We start from the raw sequence: 24,983 nt of genomic DNA, 5'->3' as shown, positions 1-24,983 counted from the left end.
AGTTTCACATACTGAAGAAAGCATCAGCAATTCAGTGGAATTGCCGCAGCATTTTAACTAAAAAAAGTGACCTTTTACATTTAATAAATAAAGAAGATCCTTTTATTATTGCTCTACAGGAAACATGGCTTAAGCCTGTTTCCATTTTCAAAGTACCTAAGTTTTCCTGTGTTAGAGAAGACCGTAGTGATGGGTATGGAGGCGTGGCTATTCTCATTAGTCACTCTACCCCATTTTCCCATGTCCCAATTCCTCAGCACAGTAGTGATTTTTCTATTATTGCAGTTTCAGTAAACCATACAACTTTTGTCTCAGTTTATATCCCGCATCCCTCTTCTCAGATTTATGATGAAATAGATAACATTATTAGCAACCTTCCTTATCCTATTATTATTATGGGTGATTTTAACGCTCAACATGAAGCTTGGGGAAGTAGTAGTTCTAATTATTACGGTAATAGGATTTTAGAAATTTTAGATAACAATCAATTGTGTATCTTAAACTCTGGTGTTGCAACTCGCAGGACTGCGCCTCATGAGGGAGTGAGTGCTCCTGACTTATCTCTTTGTTCTACTAATTTAGCTTCGTCATTATCATGGTCAACATTAACTTCATCGTATGGCAGCGACCATTTCCCAGTTGTCATTGAATTTCCAGATATTAATAGGAATGTAAATAATCGCGATCCTCGAATGAAATACAGACTTGACCGAGCTGATTGGAGCCTATTTAAGGACAAGGTAGAACAGGGTCTTTCATCTCTACCGGTTGTTAGTGAAAACAATCAATCAGCATGTGCTGATGCTTTAGCCTCTTTATTAATCGAATCTGCTAATCAGGTATTTCCTATTAAAAACGGTCGGCATACTAATAAAATCCCCTCACCACCTTGGTGGGATAGCGAATGCTCAGATGCTGTTAGGAGAAGAAAGGAAGCGGAAAGGAATTACTGCGCTTTTTCAACAGAAGCTAATTTTAATTTATTAGTTGAAATAATGTCAAACACCAAAAAATTATTAAAACGTAAGAAGTGGGAAGGTTGGAAAAACTTTTGCTTATCTATCTCGCCAGATGTTTCCCCTTCCTTTGTTTGGACTAACATAAGAAATTTTAGATCTGCCTTTAAAGAATCTCAGCCGCCGTCTCTTAATGATACTTTAATCGAAGAATTTTTAGATAAACTTGCTCCTCCTTCTGTTGCTGAGAATCTTTTTATCCCCAATGATGCCTTATTATTTACTAATATTGAACATTCAGTTCTTAGCGATCCTTTTTCACTTTCTGAGCTTAAAGGAATTTTAACTTATGTTAAAGACTCCGCGCCGGGTGGCGATGGGATCCCCTACTCATTTCTCTGTAACCTTAGTAATTCTAGCTTATTATATTATCTAACTCTTGTAAATTCTATTTTTAATTCTGGTTGCGTTCCACCGTCATGGAAATCTCAGGAAGTAATTCCAATTTTGAAACCCCAAAAGCCTCGAGAAGACCCCAATTCTTACAGACCAATTGCACTCTCATCCATTCTTATGAAAGTAGCTGAGCACTTAATTAAAAATCGGTTGGAATGGTTTATGGAAAGTAAAGGCCTGCTTAGTAAGAGTCAATACGGTTTCAGAAAAGGGAAGAGTTGCGCAGATAGTATAGGCATTTTTTGTACTGATATTAGATTGGCATTTTCATGTGGCACTTCAGTTCTTTCGGCTTTTCTTGATATAACAGCAGCATATGATAATGTGTTGTTAACTGTTCTCAAAAGTAAACTTTTACAACTACAAGTTCCCGGTTTGCTCGTAAATTTCATCCTAAATATCTTATCTATGCGCACTATAAATGTTATTCATGACAACAAAATCGCATCCAGGTTATTAAGCAAGGGCCTTCCTCAAGGATCCGTCTTGAGTCCTTTGTTATTTAACATCTATAGCTATGATTTAGAAGCTTCTATGAATAACAGTGCTCATATTTTACAATATGCTGATGATCTGCTCCTATATGTTAGTGGAAATAATATACAGTTAATGTGTGAGTCTCTTACATATTCTCTCACCCTGTTAAAATCATGGTTAGATCAAAATGGCCTTAGCCTTTCTCCTTCTAAAAGCTCAATAGTTCTGTTTTCTAGAATCCGTTTTCCACCCCCAATTAGTGTTTATTTTGATAATCAACCAATCCCGGTTAAAAATGAAGCCAAATTTCTAGGAATCATTTTAGATTCCAAAATGACAGGTCTTCCACATTTCTATTACATCAGTTCTAAATGTGAGCGACTATTAAATATCCTCAGATGTCTAACTGGTGTCTGGTGGGGCGCTCATCCGTTTTGTTTAAAGCTCTTATATAATGCCCTTATCAGGAGTATACTCGATTACGGAACTTTCTTTCTTGAACCCTGCAGTATAGTTGGACTTCGTAAATTGGATTTAATCCAAAGTAAAGGTCTTCGGTTAGTAACTGGTGCCATGAAGTCGAGCCCTATCATTGCTCTTCAAGTCGAGTGTGTCGATCCACCTCTTAAGCTACGTCGTCAATACTTAAGTGATAGATTTTTATTCCGAGCATTACAGTTTTCGAATCATCCTCTCCATTCAAAACTTCAAAATCTTTTAGAATATGTAGAATCTTCTTCATACTGGTATCACAAATCTCCTCCGTGTCTAGTAATCAGTTATCGTAAATACATATCTCTGCAAGCTCCTACCCATAGTTCCTCTTATCTGCCAATTTTTAGTAGTAAATATGAAGAGTTAATGTTCTCTCCAGAGATTTATTTTGATTTAGGTGTTTACAAAGATGATCGAAATGCCCTCACAAACTTTAATTTTATGATTGACAGAGATTGGTCTAACTGGCATCATATGTATTGTGATGCATCTAAGCATTCTAATAGCCAAGTAGGCGTTGGAGTCTATCATGAACAATTAAAAATAGTTCAAAAAATCAAATTCCCCCCAGAAACATCTGTATTTACAGCTGAATGTTTCGGCCTTTTCAAATCCCTTGAATACATCTTAATTATGAAATTGCAACAAACTATTATCTTCACTGATTCAAAAAGTGCTCTTCAAGCTCTTGTTAAATTCCCTTTTAAGTCAAATACTTTCTATCCTGTAATCATGGATTGTAGACGGCTACTATTCAATTGCTTCTTAAAAGATTTAAAAGTCGTATTTGGTTGGATTCCTGGTCACAGTAATATTCCTGGGAATGAAAAGGCAGATCGCTTAGCTAATGATGCAATTTCTTGTGGTGACATGTTTCCTTATAAAAATTACAGTCATGACTTACTTTCACTTCCCAAACTCTCTCTTATGGAATCCTGGGAAAGTCAATGGACTGACAGCAGTCAAACTAAAGCAAAACACTATAGGAATATTCAACCACATGTTCCTCTCAAACCGTGGTTTTTCAAACTGAAGCTGGATAAGGCAGGGACTAGTAGCCTCATTCGTATGCGACTGGGTCATGTTTGCCTTCCCTTCCATTTGGCTAGATTAAAGATTGTAAACAGCGACAAATGCGACTGTGGAGACGGAAGTGAAGTGGGTGACATAAACCATTGTTTATTTTCCTGTCCTAAATATGATCGCTCCTCTTTTATATCTTCCTTACTTTCCCTCCGTGTCCCTTTTCCTTCTTGCATTAATTCTCTTTTATTCATGAACGACCTAACTATATATAAATGTATCTCTATTTATTTATCTAATAATAATATAAAGATTTAGTTTTTATACATTTGATTGTTTATTGCTGAAGTAATATTTACATTTCAATTTCCTATTTTCCTATAACTACTGCCTGTTCCTACCTATACTGATCCTAGCCCTAAATTCCGAAATTCCGTTTTTTATTGATCCGTTTCCCTACCTTGACATTGGCAAATGCGCAAGCCGCGCGAGCCATTAAAAAAAAAAAAAAAAAAAAAAAAAAAAAAATCTAGCGCCCCCTCTACTGTCACAAACACCTGACGTTGAATCGTGAAAATATGTGATGCCAAAAGTCAAAATGTAAAAAATGTGAGGTTACTTTTGGATTTATAAAAAGATCTAATTTCCTTTATTGTTTTATTCGTAAAAATGGCTAAAAGAACTAATCCTTTTACTGATGACTTCATGCCACAAAGTAAAGTTCATATTGGCGCAAAGCAGTTCAACAACAATGAAGATAGACTTAAAAAAGTGTATGGTGTGTATGTTTACAAATAATAACAAAATCTTTTACATACCTATTAAGTTTTCACTCTGTATTTAAATGTATTTTTTCAGAAAAAACATTGAACTTACTCTTTAAAGGCGCTAAGAAACAGTGCGCAATAGAAGAAAGTTCAGAACTTCCTAACATTGTGCCTGAAAGCAAGGAAAGAATGAAACAGTTGTTTATTGGGAAGGATGGTTCACTCATCCACTCCGGAACAATGGTAAATAAGTTAGTTTAGCAAAAAATATATTTATTTATTGACGTATTTAAAATGATTAATTTATTGGAATGTTTTTGTAGGCACAGAGTAGTTCGCTTGTTTCCCTGGAGTGTGGCTGCGGGGTCGCGGCCGCCGGCGCGTGCTCGTACTGCGACAAGGCGCTGTGCGCGGAGTGCCGCCACTTCTGCGAGTGCTGCGATAAATTCTATTGCTCTTGCTGCTCCTTTACAGGGTGAGTTAGAAAAACTACAAAAAGGGTTCCAGATCAAATAAAGCTATCACATTTTTTTTTGTGATTAATAACATACTTGGTATGTAATGTAATAGTTATTTAATTTATAATATTATTCTAATTTTGCACCATCTAAGATAATAAATAAATCCTTTTAATATTTCCAGATCTGAGGGCTCCAAGATATGTGTCTCCTGCTATGGTTGAGGAAGTGCTCAGCACTGTTTTAAATTGAAATAAAATATAGTATTTATTAGTTAACAAATGTTTGTTGTTACCTTATAAGATTTTACTAAGACTGTTAGCTATTTAAGTTAAATAAGGTTTTCTAAGAAGGCTCAAAATAATTGGTAAATAAAATAAAATATTACACACATCATGTCTTTTATTTATAAAATATAACAAATTGTTTAGCCTGTTCAGTTCTGAAAACATAATATTTCATAGATTAATGCCCAAAATAAATAAAATTATTTAAAAAATGCTCTTTGAAGTACAAATATGTAATAACAGTAATCACAACAATGAGGCCATTCATTTCGTCACTTGCAAGCTGGGACACTTGTACTATTTCCACCATACATTTATACATTATGTGTATGTTCAGCTCCACTACCTACGCCTGTGCTAAAGTATAACTTGACATTTAGACCAAAAACAAAAAAAATACATACTTGTACCATATTAATTAAGAGTGCCATGCCATCAGACATCAAAAAAAAGATTTGTGCTAAAAGTACAAAATATCATATCAACACAATCAAACAATATTATAAGACAGCATAGAATCATAATAATTGACTAACACTCCTGGCGATTTCCACACAAAAGAGCACCTATAATACCCTCATCCAACGTGCAAATGCACGTAAAATATATCTTAAGTCATAAATATGAAATTAACATTAGAAAGTTATTGGGTAGTATAACTAAATTAACAGGTCCGCTTATCTCTACTGGTTATGTAATAGTATACTTCAACTAAGCGCGGCCACGCAAGCGCTGGCGCCGCGAGGCACTTTTCCATCCAGAGGCACCAAGCCACCTACATTTCCAATTTTTCGCTATAGTTTAGTGTAATTATTGCTAAGCAACTCGGCTCTAGCCCTCAAATATTATATAATAATCACAAGTAGTTCATACGGACGTTTAAAAAGTTCAATCACATTTATGCTAACTTTTATTATAAAGGAGAATGATGATGTAGATTGCTACGTCCAGCGCTATCATAAAAATATTAGTTTATTATTTATTAGCATCTCTCCATCAAAATACATGCTAAAGATGTAAAATACAATATTAGAATATCGTCTATGTACGGTGTAAGTACACATACATAGATTAATCTAAAGGTGTACATATAAAATGTCTTGTTTAAAGCAGTATATTGCTGTGTATAATTATTAATTTGGCGACTTCTTTCTTCTATATTTACAAAAACATTACATTATCGGTTAGCTGTAATGGCTCCAAGGAAAAAAGGTAGACTTCAGTAACCAAACCTTTCTGCTTCAGAACTATTCAGCGCTGAGTAGAAGCGAGGCGACTTCGTTTGTCTGCAGGTGGTCGGTCGGGCGCGGACGGCGGGGCGGCGGCGGAGGGCGGGGCACTACGCGAACAGGTACCGGTAGATGATGGTGGCGGCGATGCCCAGCAGCAGCGGCGTCAGCCACGAGCTCCACGCGCTGCGCAAACATAGCCCTTATTACACATAATATCCAGCTACCACACTCTATTATAGGGTATACGTATTATAGGGTGAGGAGCACCCAGTACACACGGCCACACTGTTAACTATCCATTTCCGTTTTTGCTCTTTGCGATAGAACGAGACGACATGACAGGCAATGGATAGTTAACACTGTTGCCGATGGTACACACACACAGTATATTTTTCATTTTTCTTTTGTTGGAATGATGTCGACACATTGTATATGGTAATTATTTCTCAACTGCTAAGTAGCGCTAAAATATACAACTAGTTTTAAAACGAACTCTTATTCCTGATGTTTGTTTGCACTAGTCGGTTCCAGAAGCCCTGTGTATTATTGCAAACATAAAAATGGGCTCGAACCCACGACCTCGATGACTGCAGCTCTTACCACCGATCCATCCACCACGATACTGGTTAGGCTAATGTAACATTTGACCCGGGTTCGTCATTCGATTGGGGTAATAAATAACCCACAGGGCTAACCAATTAGATTATTAGAACATTGGTCATTCACATTACATTTAAAGATAGGTTGAAATAAGGTTGGTTATATTGTGTGCGGAGATTTGCGTGCACTCCACATTACTTGTGACATTACTGCGTGTGTATGTGTGTGTCTCTACAGGCTGTATGTAGGTAATATACACTCGCGAGCAAAACTATGGAATCACTTACATGAAGTTGTTTCCACGCGATCTTGTGTACTAACGAATTTGTTAGTAACAAAAAAAGTGGCACCATTTTAAAGATTAAACTTTTACCTTTAAATTGATATCAAATTCATTTAATTCACACCGGTATTTAAAAAGATATCCCGGCTGATGTGAAGAAGTAAGGAAAAAGACATGTATCAACTGTTTTATGCGTCGCGAGTTGCGGCCTACTTACCTCCTATAAAAACACGTGTTTTCGGATTTTTGCTTTCACACGTTGATCCATACACATCTCCGCTTTTTTGACACTTTACATGGGATTCTACACCTACAGAAGCAGCACAAATCGTTGCACTATTGCAAGAAGGGCTCAGCCAGCGGGCTGTCGTACGTCAGCTCCACATAAGCCAGTCCTGGGTTTCGAAAGTTTTAAGACGCTTTCGGGAGACTGGTGGCTTTATCCCGAGACCAAGTTCTGAACAGCACCGGTGCATATCGCAGAGGGATGACCGTTTTTTCATGTCAACCTCTCTATGAAATCATCATTTGAGTGGTATCGACGTCCAGCAAGAGCTCAGAAATGTTCGTAGGATAGCTGTTAGCGTGTGGACAGATCGTCTAAGATATAAGCAATAGAATCTGACTCCAAAAAGGCCTGCCACAGGTTCGAAACTGAGACGGCAGGTCACCGACAAGCACGCTTTCAATTAACTCGCACTTATTTTGATGGGTAGGCGAGTAATGGAGGCGAGTTTTGTTCTCCGATGAATGCAGACTGTGTTTGCAGTGCAGCAGTTGAAGAGGTAGGGTCTATAGGCAGCCTGGGGAGCGATTTGTGCAGTGCTGGTTCGCAGAAACAGTGGCTTATGGGGGTGGCGTGCTCGACTTCCCATCGAGATGTGTACGAGCAAATTGAAAGCGTGGTTATCGGTGACCTGCCGTCAGTTTCGAGCCTGTGGCAGGCCTGTTTGGAGTCAAATTCTATTGCTTATATCTTAGACGATCTGTCCACACGCTAACAGCTATCCTACGAACATTTCTGAGCTCTTGCTAGACGTCGATACCAGTCAAATGACGATTTCATAGAGAGGTTGACATGAAAAAACGGTCATCCTTCTGCGATGTGCACTGGCGCTGTTCAGAACTTGGTCTCGGGATAAAGCCACCAGTCTCCCGAAAGCGTCTTAAAACTTTCGAAACCCAGGACTGGCTTATGTGGAGCTGACATGCGACAGCCCGCTGGCTGAGCCCTTCTTGCAATAGTGCAAGGATTTGTGCTGCTTCTGAAAGTATAGAATCCCAGGTAAAGTGTCAAAAGAAGCTGAGATGTGTATGGATCAACGTGTGAAAGCAAAAATCCGAAAACACGTGCTTTTATAGGGGGTAAATGGGCCGCAACTCGCGACGTATCAAACAGTTGATACATGTCTTTTTCCATACTTCTTCACATCAGCCGCGATATCTTTTTAAATACTGGTGTGATTTGGTATCAATTTAAAGGTAAAAGTTTAATCTTTAAAATGGTGCCACTTTTTTTGTTACTAACAAATTCGTTAGTACACAAGATCGCGTGGAAACAACTTCATGTAAGTGATTCCATAGTTTTGCTCGCGAGTGTACATAGAGATAGTTATGTAGTCAGCATAAGGAAGGCAAGTTGGCATGTAAATGTCCTGAATATATTCAGGAATATTGAGCATGAATGACATCAGATATGTGCTGTCTATCTACATATGTATATCCTACACATACAGTGAACACGTTATTGACAATATTATGCAAATATTTACGAATTTACATACGTATAGAGCTCGAGACTTTATTGTTATATTGAACGTTCTTAACAAACAACAATTGTTAGGTATTTATTTCAATGAAAAATTAATTACTATGTATGATGTGTGATACTGACACTTCCTCATTACAAAAATAAAACATAAGAAATATTAAATTTTTGTAATGAGTAGTTAGATTTTAACCACAGTGTTAGTTATCGCCACCAACTGGTCACGAGCTCGTACGAGTATTTCACTCGATACCTACTCATTTCAAATTCCTTATCTGGTCAATAAATGTGCTGCATGCGGGTTATCAGTAAAAATAAATATATGAACGTGATTAATATAGGATGGAGAGTACAGGGTGTAAGGGATCACACCTTTCAATGTAGAGTTTGGTAATCTTTATTTATGGAAAAGAGACATTGAATTTATGATCCTATTTAACTATAGGTTAGCACTTAGCGTGTGTATCACTGTGTCCTTTACACCTTATGAAACGATATTTATGTCATACATGACGTGAAAGGAATAAAATAAAAATGGAGGGCGCATGGGTCTGTGTAATGTAAACCAAAAAGGGGTATCGGATAAAATGAGGAATCAATATTTTCAGTAAATGAGATTTATTGATCAACACACAATATACATCGATTAGCGTAAAAATACTTGTTATATAGAAAACAAAGCACCGAAATAGACTAGGCGATATCTCTTATAAGTACTTATTTTTTGGGAAAATATTTTTATAAGTACATCTAATGTATTGCCTGCCAAAAGATTTATATTTTATACTGTTTGTGCTAAAAATAATAAATAAAAATACTTTAATTTACATTAAACAAGATGACAACTGTAGCATAATATAGTTTTAATAAAAATAATTCAAATAATTATGTGCACAAACTAAGAAAATTATGTATTTTTAGCACCAAAACAATTTGTGCATCTATTTTAAGCTTATTATAGTGTACACAAAAATATGAAGGAACAATTTTATTTATAGACCTACCTAATCCAAATATTCATACATAATAGAGATCGTATATTATGTAACTTAATAAACATGTAGAATACATGTGGCTTTTGCTTAAAATAGAATAAGACACAGATCTAAAAGGTAATCACACATATTTTCAATCTAATTTATCATTTAAGCGCTTATTCATTACACAGAGCCATGTGCTTACGTGCAAGTGTTACCTAAACTAAAAGGTGATGCAAAAGTGCAAGAAAAACGATTGATAATAGAGCATAGTAAACAAAACATTAGTCTAATTTGGATTTACTTTTGGAATGCGATATTGAAATGATTCTTTCTTACTTAGACTAATGGAGGAGTGGGCAATGATGAAACTGATGAAAGGTGTTATGTTTGTGAGAAGAACTGTAAGTGTTAAGTACGGCATAGAACCGTAGCACGCCTAATGTAGAACAGTCCTTTGTTATGGGCATCTGATATTCCGATGTCACGGCAGGTGAGCTCAAAAATCGGAAAGAATTGATCATTTCACAAGATCACAAACAGTAAAATTGGTGGTTGGTTGCTTGATTTGTGTGAAACGTTTTCCCATCCTGGGGTTGTCGATCGTATTCAAAGAAATGCACAGAATCTATTGGCTAGCCTAACGACGCCTCAATGTCTGGCACACATCTAATAAAAATTTTAAAACTACACAATAGAAAACAGCCGGTAAATTTTGTTATTATAAAAATTACGCTATCTAATTAATTCAGTCTGGCTCTATTATCAGATAAGAATGTAAATTATTCTTTTTCATTAAAGTTAGCTAAAAACTAAATAAAACATGTAAAATAGCCGATAAAAATATGAAATTCAGGAAACAAGTACCCACCGCAAAATCCTACTCTTAAGCAGTTCCTTATTATAACCTTTTATCTATTAAATATAAGTATAATCAATCAAGTGAATAATCATTATTGTATTGATTGGTTCTGTTCATCGGCAGGACTGAACAAAGCTGTGCCTAGGATTTAGCGCGCTACGACTAGAACGCTACGCTACATGCCGGCCGCACGCTGCACGCTACGTGCCGGCTGCACGCTACGCTACGTGCCAGCCGCACGCTACACGCTACGTGCCGGCCGCACGCTACACGCTACCGGGTTACGCGAGTACGCACTTGCCCTGCTCCTGCGGCTGGTCGTTGCTCCAGGTGGCGTCGTAGCCCGCCTTGCTCTGCGTGCGGTCCGCCTCCACCAGCTCGCCGATTTTGTACTTCTTCATCAAGGCCCTGGAAAAGAGAATAACAGTTATACTTTGTCATAAGAAAAGCACACGTTGTTTGCGCGTATAATGTAGGAGGTTCTGATTAAAAGTTTGGTTTCAACAAATGGGCAAGACAAAGAAAATGAGATAACAGGAAAAGTTCAGGGTAGGTAGGTACAGAAAAGTGTTCTGCTGCCCGTCTTCAAAATCTTTGAGGTTTGAGATTCCACGGTACTCTGGGTGATCACTTTGTGCTCGTTGTGTTTCGTAGTTCCAAGTAACCACGTAGTCTAATCTAATTGAAGATTTCTAGATAGAAAATATGCTATCCAGCTCACCTGGCATCGGAGCTATGGCTGACGTCCTCGAAAGGCTCCGTGGCGTCCTGTCCAGCCTTCTCCAGCAAGACTTCTTCTCCGCCCGGGTGCTGTTGGAGTATAAAAATAACATTAGCTGTTGTTTTCACATAACTAAGCAAGCCAAAGTAAAACCTATTTGGAACTTATTTCGGGTCGGGTTGGCCAACAATTGAATCTTTTCTTTCAGTCTGCGATTTCAATAGCGATTACGCATTGAATCAACAGAAATCAACTACTAAACATAACGTCCTTCAGAACTACTCGTATTTAGGTGACAATTACGCAAACTGAACCAAGTTTGGTTTTTGTCTTTACTGCCACAATAATTATTGTGTTAACTGTAAATCGTCGCGCTATTATCATCAACATCTAATCTAGAGTTCTGTATCTGTGCGGTTCTTGACGAATTGTTTGACTTTGTCAGTGGGCCCAGTGACCTTAGCTTTTTACTTCTTGGCACGGCCACAAATGGTTCGGTTCATCTTTGCGATGTATTTTTCAAGCAATTCGAGATCCAATGCTTGCGAATTTGCGCCATTCGTAAACGATTGAGTATGCGAAATGTCCGTATTACAAAACAACGCTTAAATGTAGACTTAGTCTGTCCTGTGAATGGTCTAAAGGTTGAAATTTCAAAAGCCTCATTAATGCTAGAAAATAATTACGAACGGGATTTTTTTATGTGTCAAAAATTATTCGCCTTTAAGTATCTAAGTGAGTACAGAAGGTGATTGTGAATAGGTACTGAAGTCCACTGGAAAATCATACCAGCAGAGACAAAATCGCAGGCACAGCAACAACATTAAACATCACTCCAATAAAAAATCATTCGAAGGTAAAAAAAAGACACTAACAAGTCACAAGTACCTACAAAGCGACAAAACGAGACAAATTAGATCGCTATCTGACCTCGGGGTGTAAAATGCTTTATCATTGGCAATGACCCGCGACATTGTGATTGCGATTTGCGACCACCTCAAATCTTCTCTGCGGCGCCGCGCCCAAGGCAATTATTAAGGCCGGGTAGCAGTGAAAATGGCGAAAATGAGGTTTTCATTTTTCATTTTTGAGGTACTAAACAGTAAAATTAAAGGCTAAGATTTTATTTGGGCATAGTTGAGGATATTTTCTAGGGCTATTAACGGATGGAAACACGATTTGATGAAGTTGACTCGATAGAATAAATTCCCAAAGTTACCTCTATTCGTTTTCTATTTATGGTTTTATTTTTTAAATAAGCGATTTGAGATTCTAAATCTTTTACTAAACTAAAGTTCAGAAATAACTTGAGGGCTTTTAACGGATGAAATTTTTATATTGGCTCTTATTTAGTTACTATGTTAAAAAATGTGGAAAAAATCGCCCATGACGGCTTGGACAATCTCAATCAGTCGCGCGGTGGCGCTTACGGAGGACGGACGCGTGTCAGTTTTTTGGTCGTGACAGTTCGCGATTTGTCAATATTTTTGACAATGATGACTTTGATGAGTCACAGTATAATAACATCAGTGTTACTGGAGAAAGCTAAAATTTTTGATAATTAAGAATTATGAATTTTGTCTACCTATTGAAATTTAAATCGTTGGCATCCTTTTAAACTAAGACCCTACTCATGATACATAGTACATTCCTCAAATATGAGACAAAACCAATGAGTTAAAATTACATTTTTATAGTACCTACCTACATATAATCGTCTTACACTCTTTAGAAGAGCACAATGACACAAATAAATAATAAAAATTAGGTCAAATATAGGGGCAGCTGCACGTCACTGAAAGACGATTCTGTACTCGGCATCTGGGCTGGAGAACATGAATCCTTGCTTACAGATGCAGATGTAAATAGAGTTATAACTGGACAAATTTTACATGAAATGTTTAACAGAAATCAGTTAAAAGACACATACATGGAATACCAATAAGGTTGCGGAGGGAAAGCTACCTATTATAAACTAGCGGCAGCCCGCGACTTCGTTTTACCCCCGTTAGATATGATGTTTTACTTCGTTGTTGATAGATGGCGTTTCACGGCTTCCCCCGAATGAATATTTACGAACGTCATACCGTAGTTTGTCCAGTGCTGTAGATTTTAACCAATGACGATAGATGGCGCTTTTTAGACACGTCTTATTTATTTATTGAAATTTATTTGCCACATATCGTCATAATGTTAATCTGGGTTATAAACAATAATACTGTGAAGTTTCAACAAAATCCGTTCAGTAGTTTTTGCGTGAAAGAGTAACAAACATCCAGACATCATGACATCTAGACACCCAAACTTTCGCCTTTATAATATTAGTAGGATATTTCACAATCCAAACTAATATTTACTATTTAGCATTTACTTACAGTAAATATTAGTTTGGATTGTGAAATATTTAAAATAAAAAAAAGAATAAAACAAAATAGGGTTTCAAATTACCTATCTATATCTAATATTATAAAGAGGTAAAGTTTGTGTGTTTGTATATTTGTTAAATTGTAAGGGGTAATCTCGGGATCTACTGAACCGATTTTAAAAAAATCTTTCACCAATAGAAAGCCACATTATATCTGAGTGTAATAGGTTATATAAAAACCGAAAAATTCCACGCGGGCGAAGCAGCGGGCGGAAACCTAGTTTATTTATAATTATGTAAGAGCATAATTATTAAAGTCGAAGTCAAACATTATTTATTTGTGTGGACCTATATTAACGAGAGATTACAAGGCGTCAAATATTTCAAGAAAAAAATTAAAAACTATATTATAATGCTAAATTTTGCTCTCATGGAGCCTTTACCTACTCTGACAAATTAAGATTTAGAGAAGAAACTAATAATAAAACCATTTAACTGTCCTGCAATGAAAAGCTTGATCGGGTACAACACCTCAAGTTATTTTAGAACTTGATTTCATTAAAAGACTCCGAATATCAAATCACTTAGGTATCTAAAGTCAAACGATTCTGAAATGTCAAGTGGCATAAAGTTGGGACTAATGAATAACCCATTAAGATAGTAGCGCCCTCCTGTCAATGACATACCTGGAACGATAGAGTATTGGACAACTAATGAAAATGCTTTGTCCTAAATGACTGACGGATATCGTAGAGACCTGAAAGTTGGAAGGTGTGTTCTTTGTATGACGTAGGCATCTCATAAGAAAAGATTTTCCGAAATGGGGTCATGAAATGAAGGGGGTAAAAAAAGGGGGCAAAGTTTGTATGGGACAAGTGATTCCTTGGTTCAATCTACTTGAAATTTAGCTTAACAATTCCTTAATATAATTCATGAAAGACGTGTGGAACGGGTAGAAAGTAATTTTTTTGGCAGTCATTTTCTTCGAAGTTGATATCAATACTACTTAGTGCCTTTGATTTAATTACTTTTTATTTTTACAAGTGTTTGAAAACTCCATGTCAGATTGTGTTCAATGTCAAGTGAAATCTCAAATTGAAATGTCTCAATCTCAATGAGGAGACTCTGTATTTATTCCTAGAATTCCCCTAACACCGTCAAATTGCCTTTTCGAATTCAAGCCAGTGCAGTTTCCCATCAGTCTGCTTCGTAATGACTATAAACAAAGCTCAAAGTCAAACTCTAGGGACCTCTGCTTAAACTCCCATGAGTGCACAGAGGTAAGCAGGTAACCGCGTGTGATGCTCATAGTAATTTTAGATACAGAACCCCGTACATACGTCATACATATTATAGAAAGAAAACACCCAGACCAATACAAACAAATATGTTTCTGCAATTTTAGTATGATATTTTTATTTATTAATAAACAAAGAGACTGAACAAAATTAATGCGTGTACTGATTAATGTTATTAACCACATGCAAAGCTTCGTGAATTGCAACAACTATAATTTATTATCCAAGCTCTAAATAATCGCTACTAAGAGTAACTTATCATAAAATGTTTTTCCAGTCGCTCAAGCTTCCAAGGGCCTACCGATAGGTCGGGTGACGTAATCTTGAAATTCTTTAAGCCGGCGCAGAACTTCCAGAAGGTCAGGCGACGCCACGGCCACTTTGAACCGTGTTTACTTCTGCAGTTATATTTCATATTTATTCGATTCTAGAATATATTCCCAAAAAGTCTGTAAGGTGTTTTAATTTGTATCACTTGGATATGATTTGTATTAGAAAGTGTTGTGAGTGTGACGCTTGAAGGGAAGGAAGTCGACCTAACCTAACCAACTGCGTATTTCTATACTATGTAGCTGGAAATTGTGGCGGGAGCTCTTTGGCGCGCTGTCTTCGGCGAAGAATTGCGCGCGCAGATTTTGACAGCGCGAAATGCCTACTTTAGCAGAAATACCAAGCCTTAAGTCATATTTGTATTTTTTAAATAGTTCTGTTAATCCTTCATAGTAGGCTAAATAAGCTTGTGTAATGAGTGGGTTCACCGCAGTGAATAGAACCAGCCGCGGCGGAATTCAAACACACGCTTCTTCTGTTTTCTTTACACGGCCGAGTGCCCGGCTGGGTCCATATTCCTTACTATTGGATGAAAAACTGCTGTCGGACATCAAAGGAAATATTAAAAACATGTGTTAACATCTTGAAAATGGTGAGGTATGCACATAATTACATAGTATTATTTTGTTGTTGTAGGTACTTGGGTCAAGGTGAAATACACAAAAAGTTGACTTCAGCTAAAGATAAAATGGAGGTTCTCCTGCGTCATTCATGATCTTATCCGCTGTCATTGACGCTGTGTCAGCGGTGGATAAAGAAAACACTAGAAATATGCACCATGTAACCATACGTAACTTTAACTTTGTTGTGCTGTTAGCTTTTCAGTTGTTTTAAGAACGAACTACGATTCTATTCCATTACGTGAATGATGGTAAATCTTAATAAGCTAGTATGAAATCAAAATAATCATAGGTAATTTGGTCAAATCGGCGGTCATGAGGAAATCAGCAGTAAAGTCCGCGCGCTGCGTCACACGAACACGTTTCCGTGTGGTTGACCGCCACGTGTTTGCGCAATCACTCGCGCCCGCTGAGATTTAAACATAAGTTGTCGATTGCACGTGCAAAATGATAAAATTTAATGGTGACAATTTTTTGGCTGTTTTATAAAAGCAATTTTATTTCGGAGAGCAGCCCGAACTGAGCAGAGCGAATGAGATTATAAGTTCGTCATTTTAAATTAAAAACATGTTTAAATTGAACAAAGGATTTACAGATGACTTGGGGAATCACTTCATAACCAGCAACTATCAGTCTCGATTAATACTTATCAGATTGTTTATTAATAGCCTTTGTCGTAATTGATTGGTTTTGTCTATGCAAGACTTCAGCGCAAATGGAGCGATGATTCAACCAACTTTGTATTGTTGTTTTTCTTCGCAGTATACTGATCGCAATTTTGCAAAGCTGTAAAATCAAAATGGACATGGATCATGGACAGAGTTCCGTACCAATGTGTCCATACTCCAGGAGCTCGGTGTCACTCAGCGTTTATCAAACGTAGTACAGTCGCGCATACTGCAATACTTCGGACATGTTTCAAGGCGGGATGACAACTCCATAGAACGACTGGTTGTCCAAGGAAAAGTCGAAGGAACCCGATCGCGTGGCAGGTCACCAATGCGCTGCACCGACCAAGTGAAATCGGCAGTGGGAGACGGTGTATGTGACTGCAGTACTGCACCAGACAGTCTGCCAACAGAGAGAGATGGCGGGAGATCGTGCGGAGAGTTGTATCCGCCTCTACAACCGATGTGAACAACGCCTCAACGTGACCACGACCGCTCTGCCAAGAGCGTAAAGAATAAGAAGAAAATCTAAATAATGTTAAATTTAAATCTTTGGATGACACAGAATGGACCACATAATCTACGTTCATTCGCCGATCATTTATTGATCGGAGGTGGCTATATATGACCTATGACCCAATGTTTTCTTTCTGGACCAAACCCGAACCCATTCAAGTATGAAGTACCTACTTGCATAAAACGAATTTGCTTTTGTCTATTTAGGGCGGGGTCTCATTGAGTTGCGCAAAGTAGCCAAAGTTATGGATGGAGAAATACAACAGTGGCAGTTACTTCTAATTTGAACGAGGGCGTGAGTTGCTGTGAGCTGTGACGCAAACGCAGCGACAATCGCGCCAGAATGCCGGCACTTAGCAGGACTGCATAATTCAATATCTGCCCCCGCCGCTAAATGAGAAATTCCATCCCTCCCCGACCGAGGGGCGCAGTGAATAGACATTCCTTTATAAAACCTGCCAATATCGGATCACAGTCACGATCACAAACAATTCGATCTAATAAGATGCGGATGAAGTTTATGTGTCTTCTTGATTGAGCGTTAAGAAGATGAAAAGTGGGTAATTGCTAGTTAGTTTGATGAACATTAATTCGTCTGATCCAATCAGGCAAAAAGAAAGCTACAACTTCGCGCTAACGACGACGATGCGCCTTACGTTGGCATTAGAAAAAACCTCGGAAACCGATATCTAACGAGTTTACGTAATCTAATATGTAAATTAAATTGTTAAATGAAAAAAAACGTAACTATTAACGCGGTGACCTAAAAGCACATAAACTCTAGCCAAAAATGAAACCTAATAGTGTATCCTCCTACTAAATCCGTCTAAAAGGACTTAATTATAGATCAACTGTCAACGTTCTCAATCACAGGCACAGCCAGAAGTCCGATGTCGACACCGCGGCACCGTTGGGCCGTCGAGGGCTATTAGAATTTAAAACAAATACTTAAACTACCTACTACATATTTTGAAAATGTAAGGGGATAACTCTTGCTTCGGAAATATAAAGTTACGTAATGCATGACTAATCAATCATAGAGCAGCGTAACTAATTAAGTGAAGTGACCGAAGCCCACGGCGGCACCGACCACTAAAGTAAAGAGTATTAACAACTAATTTGTTCAGTCGGTCACCTGGGGGTGGCTAGCAGCTGCTTCACTTCTGCTGGGGGAAAATTTTAATTATCATTCTGATTTTAATTAACATTAACATTCCAATTTATAAATCAATTATTATTCGATTATTTTTAACGATTTTATTATCTACGAATTTAATTGAGTAATTATGGTTGGTTAATTAAGTAATGGTTCACAAATTATGTGTCCTGCTAATGATATTTTAAGTGATTTGTAGTAAGTCGTAAGCTGTAGTATTCTTTGTCTTTCGAATCTCTGGGTTTTTTTTTTCACAATGACGCACGTAGTCTCATCTTTACTGTTGTTCTTGTCAGCCATAGCTTTCAGTGGCGCGTGCGTGTATAGCGCACATGCGGGATGCCGTACTTTGAAGGCACCTTAGGCGCGAGGCAAGCCTGAATTTCGAGCTTCAAAACAGTCAATGGCAGACTCCTATCCTGATTAGATCACAGCCGGTTTAGATAATTCTAATAAGTATTTGTGCCTATCAAAATGGTGGTGGCTCTCAAGACCTCTCAGACCCAAAAATATGTATTACTTGACTATGCTGTTGAACTTGACCTCAATAATGGTAATTGAAGTCTAACAAACATGAGAAAAAAATGTGCTTACACAGTTCATGTACAGACCACAGCACATTAAGCTAAACACTGTAGGATCTTATGCATTTGTAATAGAGGCGATTTTGCAACAAAAATGAATAGTCTAATGTGCTGTCTCTGTACATCTGCTTGCAATTTAAAGATTTCTTACAAAAAGATACAATTCAGAACAAAATTCATATTGTTGTAAAGCAATATGTGTAGGTATAATAATAAAAAATCAATAGAGCAAACAGATCCTAATACTTTGTCTCATAGGGCCTTGATCACTTGTTTAAAATGTGTGTTTACCTTATTTGTAATAAGGCCCATAATGTTTTTATTATCTTTAGATGGATAAATAATTTAATAACTTGATCCTCAAAGTCTATTAGCCCTAATGTCATCTGATGTTTTTTTTATTTTGCAATGTATGCCATAAATGTAAACATTATTATTATCATACATTTAAAAAAAGGATAATAATAAAGATATCAGTGATGGGACATAATAATAAATAGGTATACATAGTTGAATTTTGAAAATATTGGGAAGGTAGTGTTGTTCTCAACTCAAACTTCAACAGGCTTGTATTCTTTAGTTAGAGTGGTTCTTAACCTATAAGTCACGAGGGACCATTTTACCAAATTTCTGTCTTGTCAGGGACCACTATTTTTTTTTTCATAATCCTATGAAAGGGGAGGTCGATTTCTCTCCCACTGTGCGCCGTTTGCGTTGGGTTGATTCAACTCATCACATCACGTCACTTGTTTATTACGATGTCTTCGTGGACCACTTGGAATGCCTCCAGGAACCACCGGTTAAGAACCACTGAGTTAAAACATTGATTAATTCTTATTGCAGCTGATATAAGTTCTATGACAATATTATTATTTGTAACATATTTAAATTAAATTAAAATATTTTACGCAGACAATATGTACCATCCTAGACTTCATCCTTGCCTTGTCCTGCATAAAAAAGGGTGACCTACATTCTAAAACAAATGATTATTTCATTGATATTATAAAATTAAATTATTGTCTTCTTTATTTCATTGTATGTTTTTGCAGAAAGATATTTACATTTCTGTTGAGATGCTTTTGAGAATATGTTTTTCACAAAAGTATATGACATTATTAAGGAAAGTACTATTTATTACTAAAATAACTTTAATAGTAAAGTACTTGCTTCTTATTTCTCACAATATTAACTGAATAATATTAGCATACTATTATTATATTTATTATTATTACTGTATACCATGTTATATGCAAATAAACAATTATTCTATACTATAATTACAATAGGTCCTAAATCAGTGTGTTCAATGAGCACTAAGTGCTCATGTTAATTACTTACTACTCCACAGTTATCTCCATGACCTCTTATCACCAATGTACCTACTTGTAGTGTCGGATTAATAAATTGTGTAATATCTTATGTACAAATCCAACTATTTTAAAAATAACAAGCAACAGAAAAAGAATATTTTTTCCACAATTTATTGTTAATAGCAGTGAATCAAAAGCAATCAGTGTCCATAAGTTATGACTGTGCAAGTTTTGATGTCATTAGATATTAGTTTAGTGTATACTGAATAAGCGGAAACTAACCTCCTCTAGGAACTTGGTGACGTCGTAAACTCCGTTGTGGATGATGAGGATGGCGTCGTCGCCTTTGTTGCGGCACTTCAGCTCCTCGCGCGTGAACAGCTTCACTTGGGCTTGGTCTTCCATCTCTGTAGCTCCTGACTCGCGACCGCGTTGGGCTGGGGCAGGCACCGAACTGCCTCTTCAACTGCACGATAGTACGCACGACACCGCGACGATAACGCGTACAACAAACAATACTTTGTTCTGGATGGAAGTGTTTTATATTTTATGCGTTCACGTTATGCTATCACGTTTTTATTAACACACTGTTTCGATAGGTAATGGTGATAGCCAATATCTCAAGAATTATTGTAAAATAATCAAAAATCTCGCCGCTCCGTCTAAACTTCGAATAAATTTGACAAATCCAGTGTTGCCAGTCGGGTCTTGTCAGAAATTACCAGAAATATAAAAAAAGTAACCTTCACACGGGGGGGGGGGGTGGGGGTGCAGAGCGATCGTGTAAGGTTGTTCATGGATAGAAAATGAATACAATTGATCATCAATCGTGTAACTGAATTTGACCATACCATGAAAAAGTGACCGGTCGTATAAAACCGTTTCATGGATTTGCGTTTTATTATCGAAAAACATTCGCTAGAACTCATTTTCTTTAACAAATAATAAATCAAATTCATGTTTAAATGCAGTTTATGACATAATTTTTAAATTGTCACTATTAATATTTTTTACTGAACCTGTAAAAGTTAATTCTACAATTTCTGAAAAATCACCTAAAAGTAACCTTTTCATTAGTGTAACCTAAAAGTAACCAATGCAGTTCAAAAGTAACCTAAAAGGTTACAAAAGTAACCTTCTGGCAACACTGGACAAATCACGAAGACGAAAGCTGACGTCACTATTGACGATGTCAAATTTGACGTAACCGCTAGTGATGTGTATTCTAATAGAATGGCCATTGGCCATTAATACATTAGAAGGCAATTGAATAATCGATATAAATAAGTTAATGCAAATACCTAGTAATATGTAAAAAATAATTGTATTCTTGATAATTTAGCAATAATTAAGTACTTATACTAATACTTGATAAGTATCACTTTAATATTAAAAAATATAAAAAAATTGAAATATAGCAAACAATCACTTAGGTCATTAATGTCATTATAGGTCACAAATTCCATGATTTCTCCATGTAAGAGCTCAACCGCCTCGTCATATAAGGCTCCAAAACTATAGGCTAATAATTGGTAAACTAAAGTAGGTATCTCATAAATTAGTTTAATATCAGCAGGTAGTACTTGGGGATCTATGACTATGGAGCTTTTAATTTATTTCAAAATTTGAAAGCTTTCTGAACTCCAAAGATTATCCCTTTTTTGTTCAATGCTCAACACAGGCTATATTACTTGCTTTGCTGTTAACACAGGATCCAAATAATATTACAGATGTGTATGTTTAACAATATAATAACAATCTTCACAATATTCTATCTATTTTATAAATTAAGCACTAGGATGATCTTTTAATACATTAGGTCTTAAAAGAAATTCTACTAAATTATGCAATGCATGCTAGCCCACTTTGACATTGGTGGCTTCCTGCACCTCTTTGGACTTGTGTGTGCCGTCACAGAAGGGCCTGTTCTTGGTTTGCTTGCAGTTGCACAGCCAGTACTCTTTTGTCTTCTCCACAGTGAATCTAATTGGTCTGAAAGAAAATATTGCTAGTAAATAATGTGTGGTAAGCGCATAAGTCAACAACACCTGGCCCAATTTTACCAATTCTTTTTTTTAAATGTTTGTTGAAGTTCAAGGATGGTTTTTACAGCGAGAAAAGTTAGCTGGGAAAACCCGAGGCGAAGCCGCGGGCGGAAAGCTAGTATATAAATATTATACCTTTGCGTGACTTTGAGGTAGATATCTTTATGTGTGCCATCACAGAGCGGATTGTTTTTGGAGCGGCCGCACAGGCACCAGCTGTAGGTCTTGCCGGCCTCCAGAGTCACCTTGAACGGCTTCCGGTCATACACGATGCCGTTGCTCGACTGGCTCGACGCCGAGTAAACATCGCGAAGCGGATTCTTCGGAATCTCCGGCTTGGCCGCTTTTGTTACATAGTTAACCTACAACATGAAAACATATTAAAAAATCTAATCTGACCTTTGGAAGCCCCATCATTATTCTACTTATACCATATATATAAACTCAAAAGCTAATATAAGGCTTGAAAATTATCAAAACAATAAAATAATCGAAAAATCACTTTGGAGAGTTTTAACCTTATGTTCATTAAAAACATCAATCAAATACCTTTTGAAGGGAATATGGCTTGAGTGTTGGAATAAGCCTTGTAGTAAACATTACTTTTGTTTTCAAATATTCTTTATTTGTGTAAATAACTTGGAAAATACAAATTTAATAAATCGCTCTTTCGTGACCACATTCGTGACAGTGACAGCTGTCAAGTGAGTGTTTGAGTGTTCCTTTTTTTTTCACGGCTCTAGGTTTACTTTTGATTCCGTGGAGGGTAGTTGAACGGGAAGCATGGTCGATCTATTTTAATGGTTTCAATTTATTATTTAATGGACTTTAGTGTACAAATTTGGTGTTATTTTGTGTTCTAAAGTGCAGTGAAGTGGTAAATTACAAATAACATTAAAATACTTCGAGTTTGAGCGCGCATCGAGTGTCGAGTGGGTTGTCGTATGAACAACCCGCTTTGGACCCGGTGGCGTCTTGAAACCTGCTTACGGGCATACTTAACTCCACGGAATCCATGAAAAATCAATAGAACTGAAACACCCACGTTCTATTGATAACTATGTCAATTTTCACTCGACATTGGCAGAAATAAACCTCCCAGAGAGGTTTAGTTGCCATAAAAAAAAAAAAAAAAAAAAAAATAGGTTTACTTTACTTTTAAAACGTGTGTAGCACAGATATCACTACTTAAGCTTTACATGAAAAAATATAAATTCTATATTCCCCTATGATCCATATCTGTGCCCCTATGCGTTCTTCTTGACGCGTATTGCTTGAAATATCTTAAACCGCCTGTATCTAATCGGTCGGGGATTTCAACATTCTCTTTCTATTCTACCTACTTAGCACTCACAGCGTGGTCATCGGCCAGTTCGAAAGTTCGAATCACGTCGCGGCTGTAGGACTGTTGTTATTGTGAACCCTAATATTTTAAGGGTGATGGTGAACCTTCTCATAATATAGGATAATTAATTACCTTAGCGAGGGGTTCCAAATTACTAATATTCTTAAAAAAACTTATATTTCAAAGTCCAAGGTTTATTTCAACAATAACATAAGATAAAAATATAAATCTAATAACACTTTTTAACTTAATCTAAGTATTTTACAACAACTAATGAAGGCTTTAAAATAAAAGCAATCAAGCAAATTATACTACACTGTGGCGTCGTAAATGGGAGCTTTTTTGCATCAAAATGATGATTTTAAAAATGTTTTTCAACTTATTGGTTCTTAACATTAATTGTTTTATGTGAACCATCACAAAATGGTATATTTTTAGTTTTTCGGCAGGTACACAGAAAATAATCCTTAGACATATCTACTGAGAATTTAATGGGCCTGCAAAAAAAAATTAAATAATCAACAATAAACAGAAAAAATATTATAAAAGCATAATATTATTAAAGTGCTAAGCAAGTTTGAATTTCAGGATATTACAACAATGCTTTTCTTGTAAATAAATTTTAAGCTAAATATTTAGCTTTAAAAAACAAGAAAGTTATCAATATTGATTATAATGACTTATTTAATGAGACAATATTATGAATAAATTAGTAGCTGTTTATCATTTTGTAGTAATTTAAACAAGATGTTATTACCTCTCTTTAATATTGAGGGATTGATCCTTGTGTGTGCCGTCACACAGCGCTGTCTTGGCGTGGCCGCACGCACACCAGCTGTATTTCTTACCCATTTCAAGCATCACCTTGTATGGTTTTGTTTTTGATACAACCTCATTTGGAATGTCCGGCTTAGTCCCATAATTTACCTGAAACTACATAATATTACTATGTTACTCGCTATGGTAAAAACTAGTTAATTACATAATATAATAAGTTTTTATTCGACCATGAGTATAAGTAGGTAAATGATGAGTAGTCATGTAAAAGTAAACGATAGATTGTGGTTATCTATTTACCAAGTTTATTCGTAGAGCTCTAGCCAGCTTTTTGATAAACATCACACTTTGAGGAATTTTACAAATATTTACAAAAATAACGTTATTTTATCAATGGTCTTTACCCTCTGACCCTTAATTTTAATGTTCACAAAACATCGTCACACAGTGTTTTTGTGGTTTTCTGAAAGTAGAACGGAAATATAGTTCCAAAATACTGAACTGTCCTATCGATGACATTGACAGCGGGGCGCCACCGTCAATACCGAATCGCTGGTTCCGATTTTTGCCATGTTGGAAACCATAAAGTTGAACGATGGTAGCG

At 36.6% G+C, this 24,983-nt stretch overlaps 3 protein-coding genes and 1 long non-coding RNA gene across 4 annotated transcripts; 2 read left to right on the top strand and 2 right to left on the bottom strand.

The window, feature by feature from the left end:
* The first annotated feature begins 3,961 nt into the window (after window positions 1-3,961).
* On the top strand, window positions 3,962-5,679 carry LOC135079119 (apoptosis regulatory protein Siva). The gene is made up of 4 exons (XM_063973718.1): window positions 3,962-4,185; window positions 4,266-4,417; window positions 4,498-4,649; window positions 4,817-5,679. Exons 1-4 carry the CDS (start codon window positions 4,077-4,079, stop codon window positions 4,854-4,856), a joined length of 453 nt encoding a protein of 150 aa, XP_063829788.1. The 5' UTR covers window positions 3,962-4,076; the 3' UTR covers window positions 4,857-5,679.
* A 313-nt stretch (window positions 5,680-5,992) lies between these two features.
* Window positions 5,993-20,899, bottom strand: LOC135079130 (cytochrome b5-like). The gene is made up of 4 exons (XM_063973726.1): window positions 20,495-20,899; window positions 11,363-11,451; window positions 10,939-11,049; window positions 5,993-6,334 (listed from the first exon to the last, which is right to left on the bottom strand). Exons 1-4 carry the CDS (start codon window positions 20,615-20,617, stop codon window positions 6,259-6,261), a joined length of 399 nt encoding a protein of 132 aa, XP_063829796.1. The 5' UTR covers window positions 20,618-20,899; the 3' UTR covers window positions 5,993-6,258.
* Window positions 14,917-15,475, top strand: LOC135079142 (uncharacterized). Its single transcript, XR_010258747.1, has 2 exons — window positions 14,917-15,007; window positions 15,303-15,475. It is a non-coding gene; the product is annotated as an uncharacterized LOC135079142 (long non-coding RNA).
* Window positions 20,900-21,945: 1,046 nt separating the features above from the next.
* On the bottom strand, window positions 21,946-22,957 carry LOC135079101 (CDGSH iron-sulfur domain-containing protein 3, mitochondrial). The gene is made up of 3 exons (XM_063973702.1): window positions 22,807-22,957; window positions 22,393-22,619; window positions 21,946-22,204 (listed from the first exon to the last, which is right to left on the bottom strand). The coding sequence occupies exons 1-3, from the start codon at window positions 22,855-22,857 to the stop codon at window positions 22,069-22,071; spliced, it is 414 nt and encodes a 137-aa protein (XP_063829772.1). The 5' UTR covers window positions 22,858-22,957; the 3' UTR covers window positions 21,946-22,068.
* Window positions 22,958-24,983: the final 2,026 nt, after the last annotated feature.

Source organism: Ostrinia nubilalis, chromosome 2 (assembly GCF_963855985.1).
Source record: "Ostrinia nubilalis chromosome 2, ilOstNubi1.1, whole genome shotgun sequence".
Lineage (NCBI taxonomy): Eukaryota > Metazoa > Arthropoda > Insecta > Lepidoptera > Crambidae > Ostrinia > Ostrinia nubilalis.
This window is presented reverse-complemented; position numbering and strand designations above follow the sequence as displayed.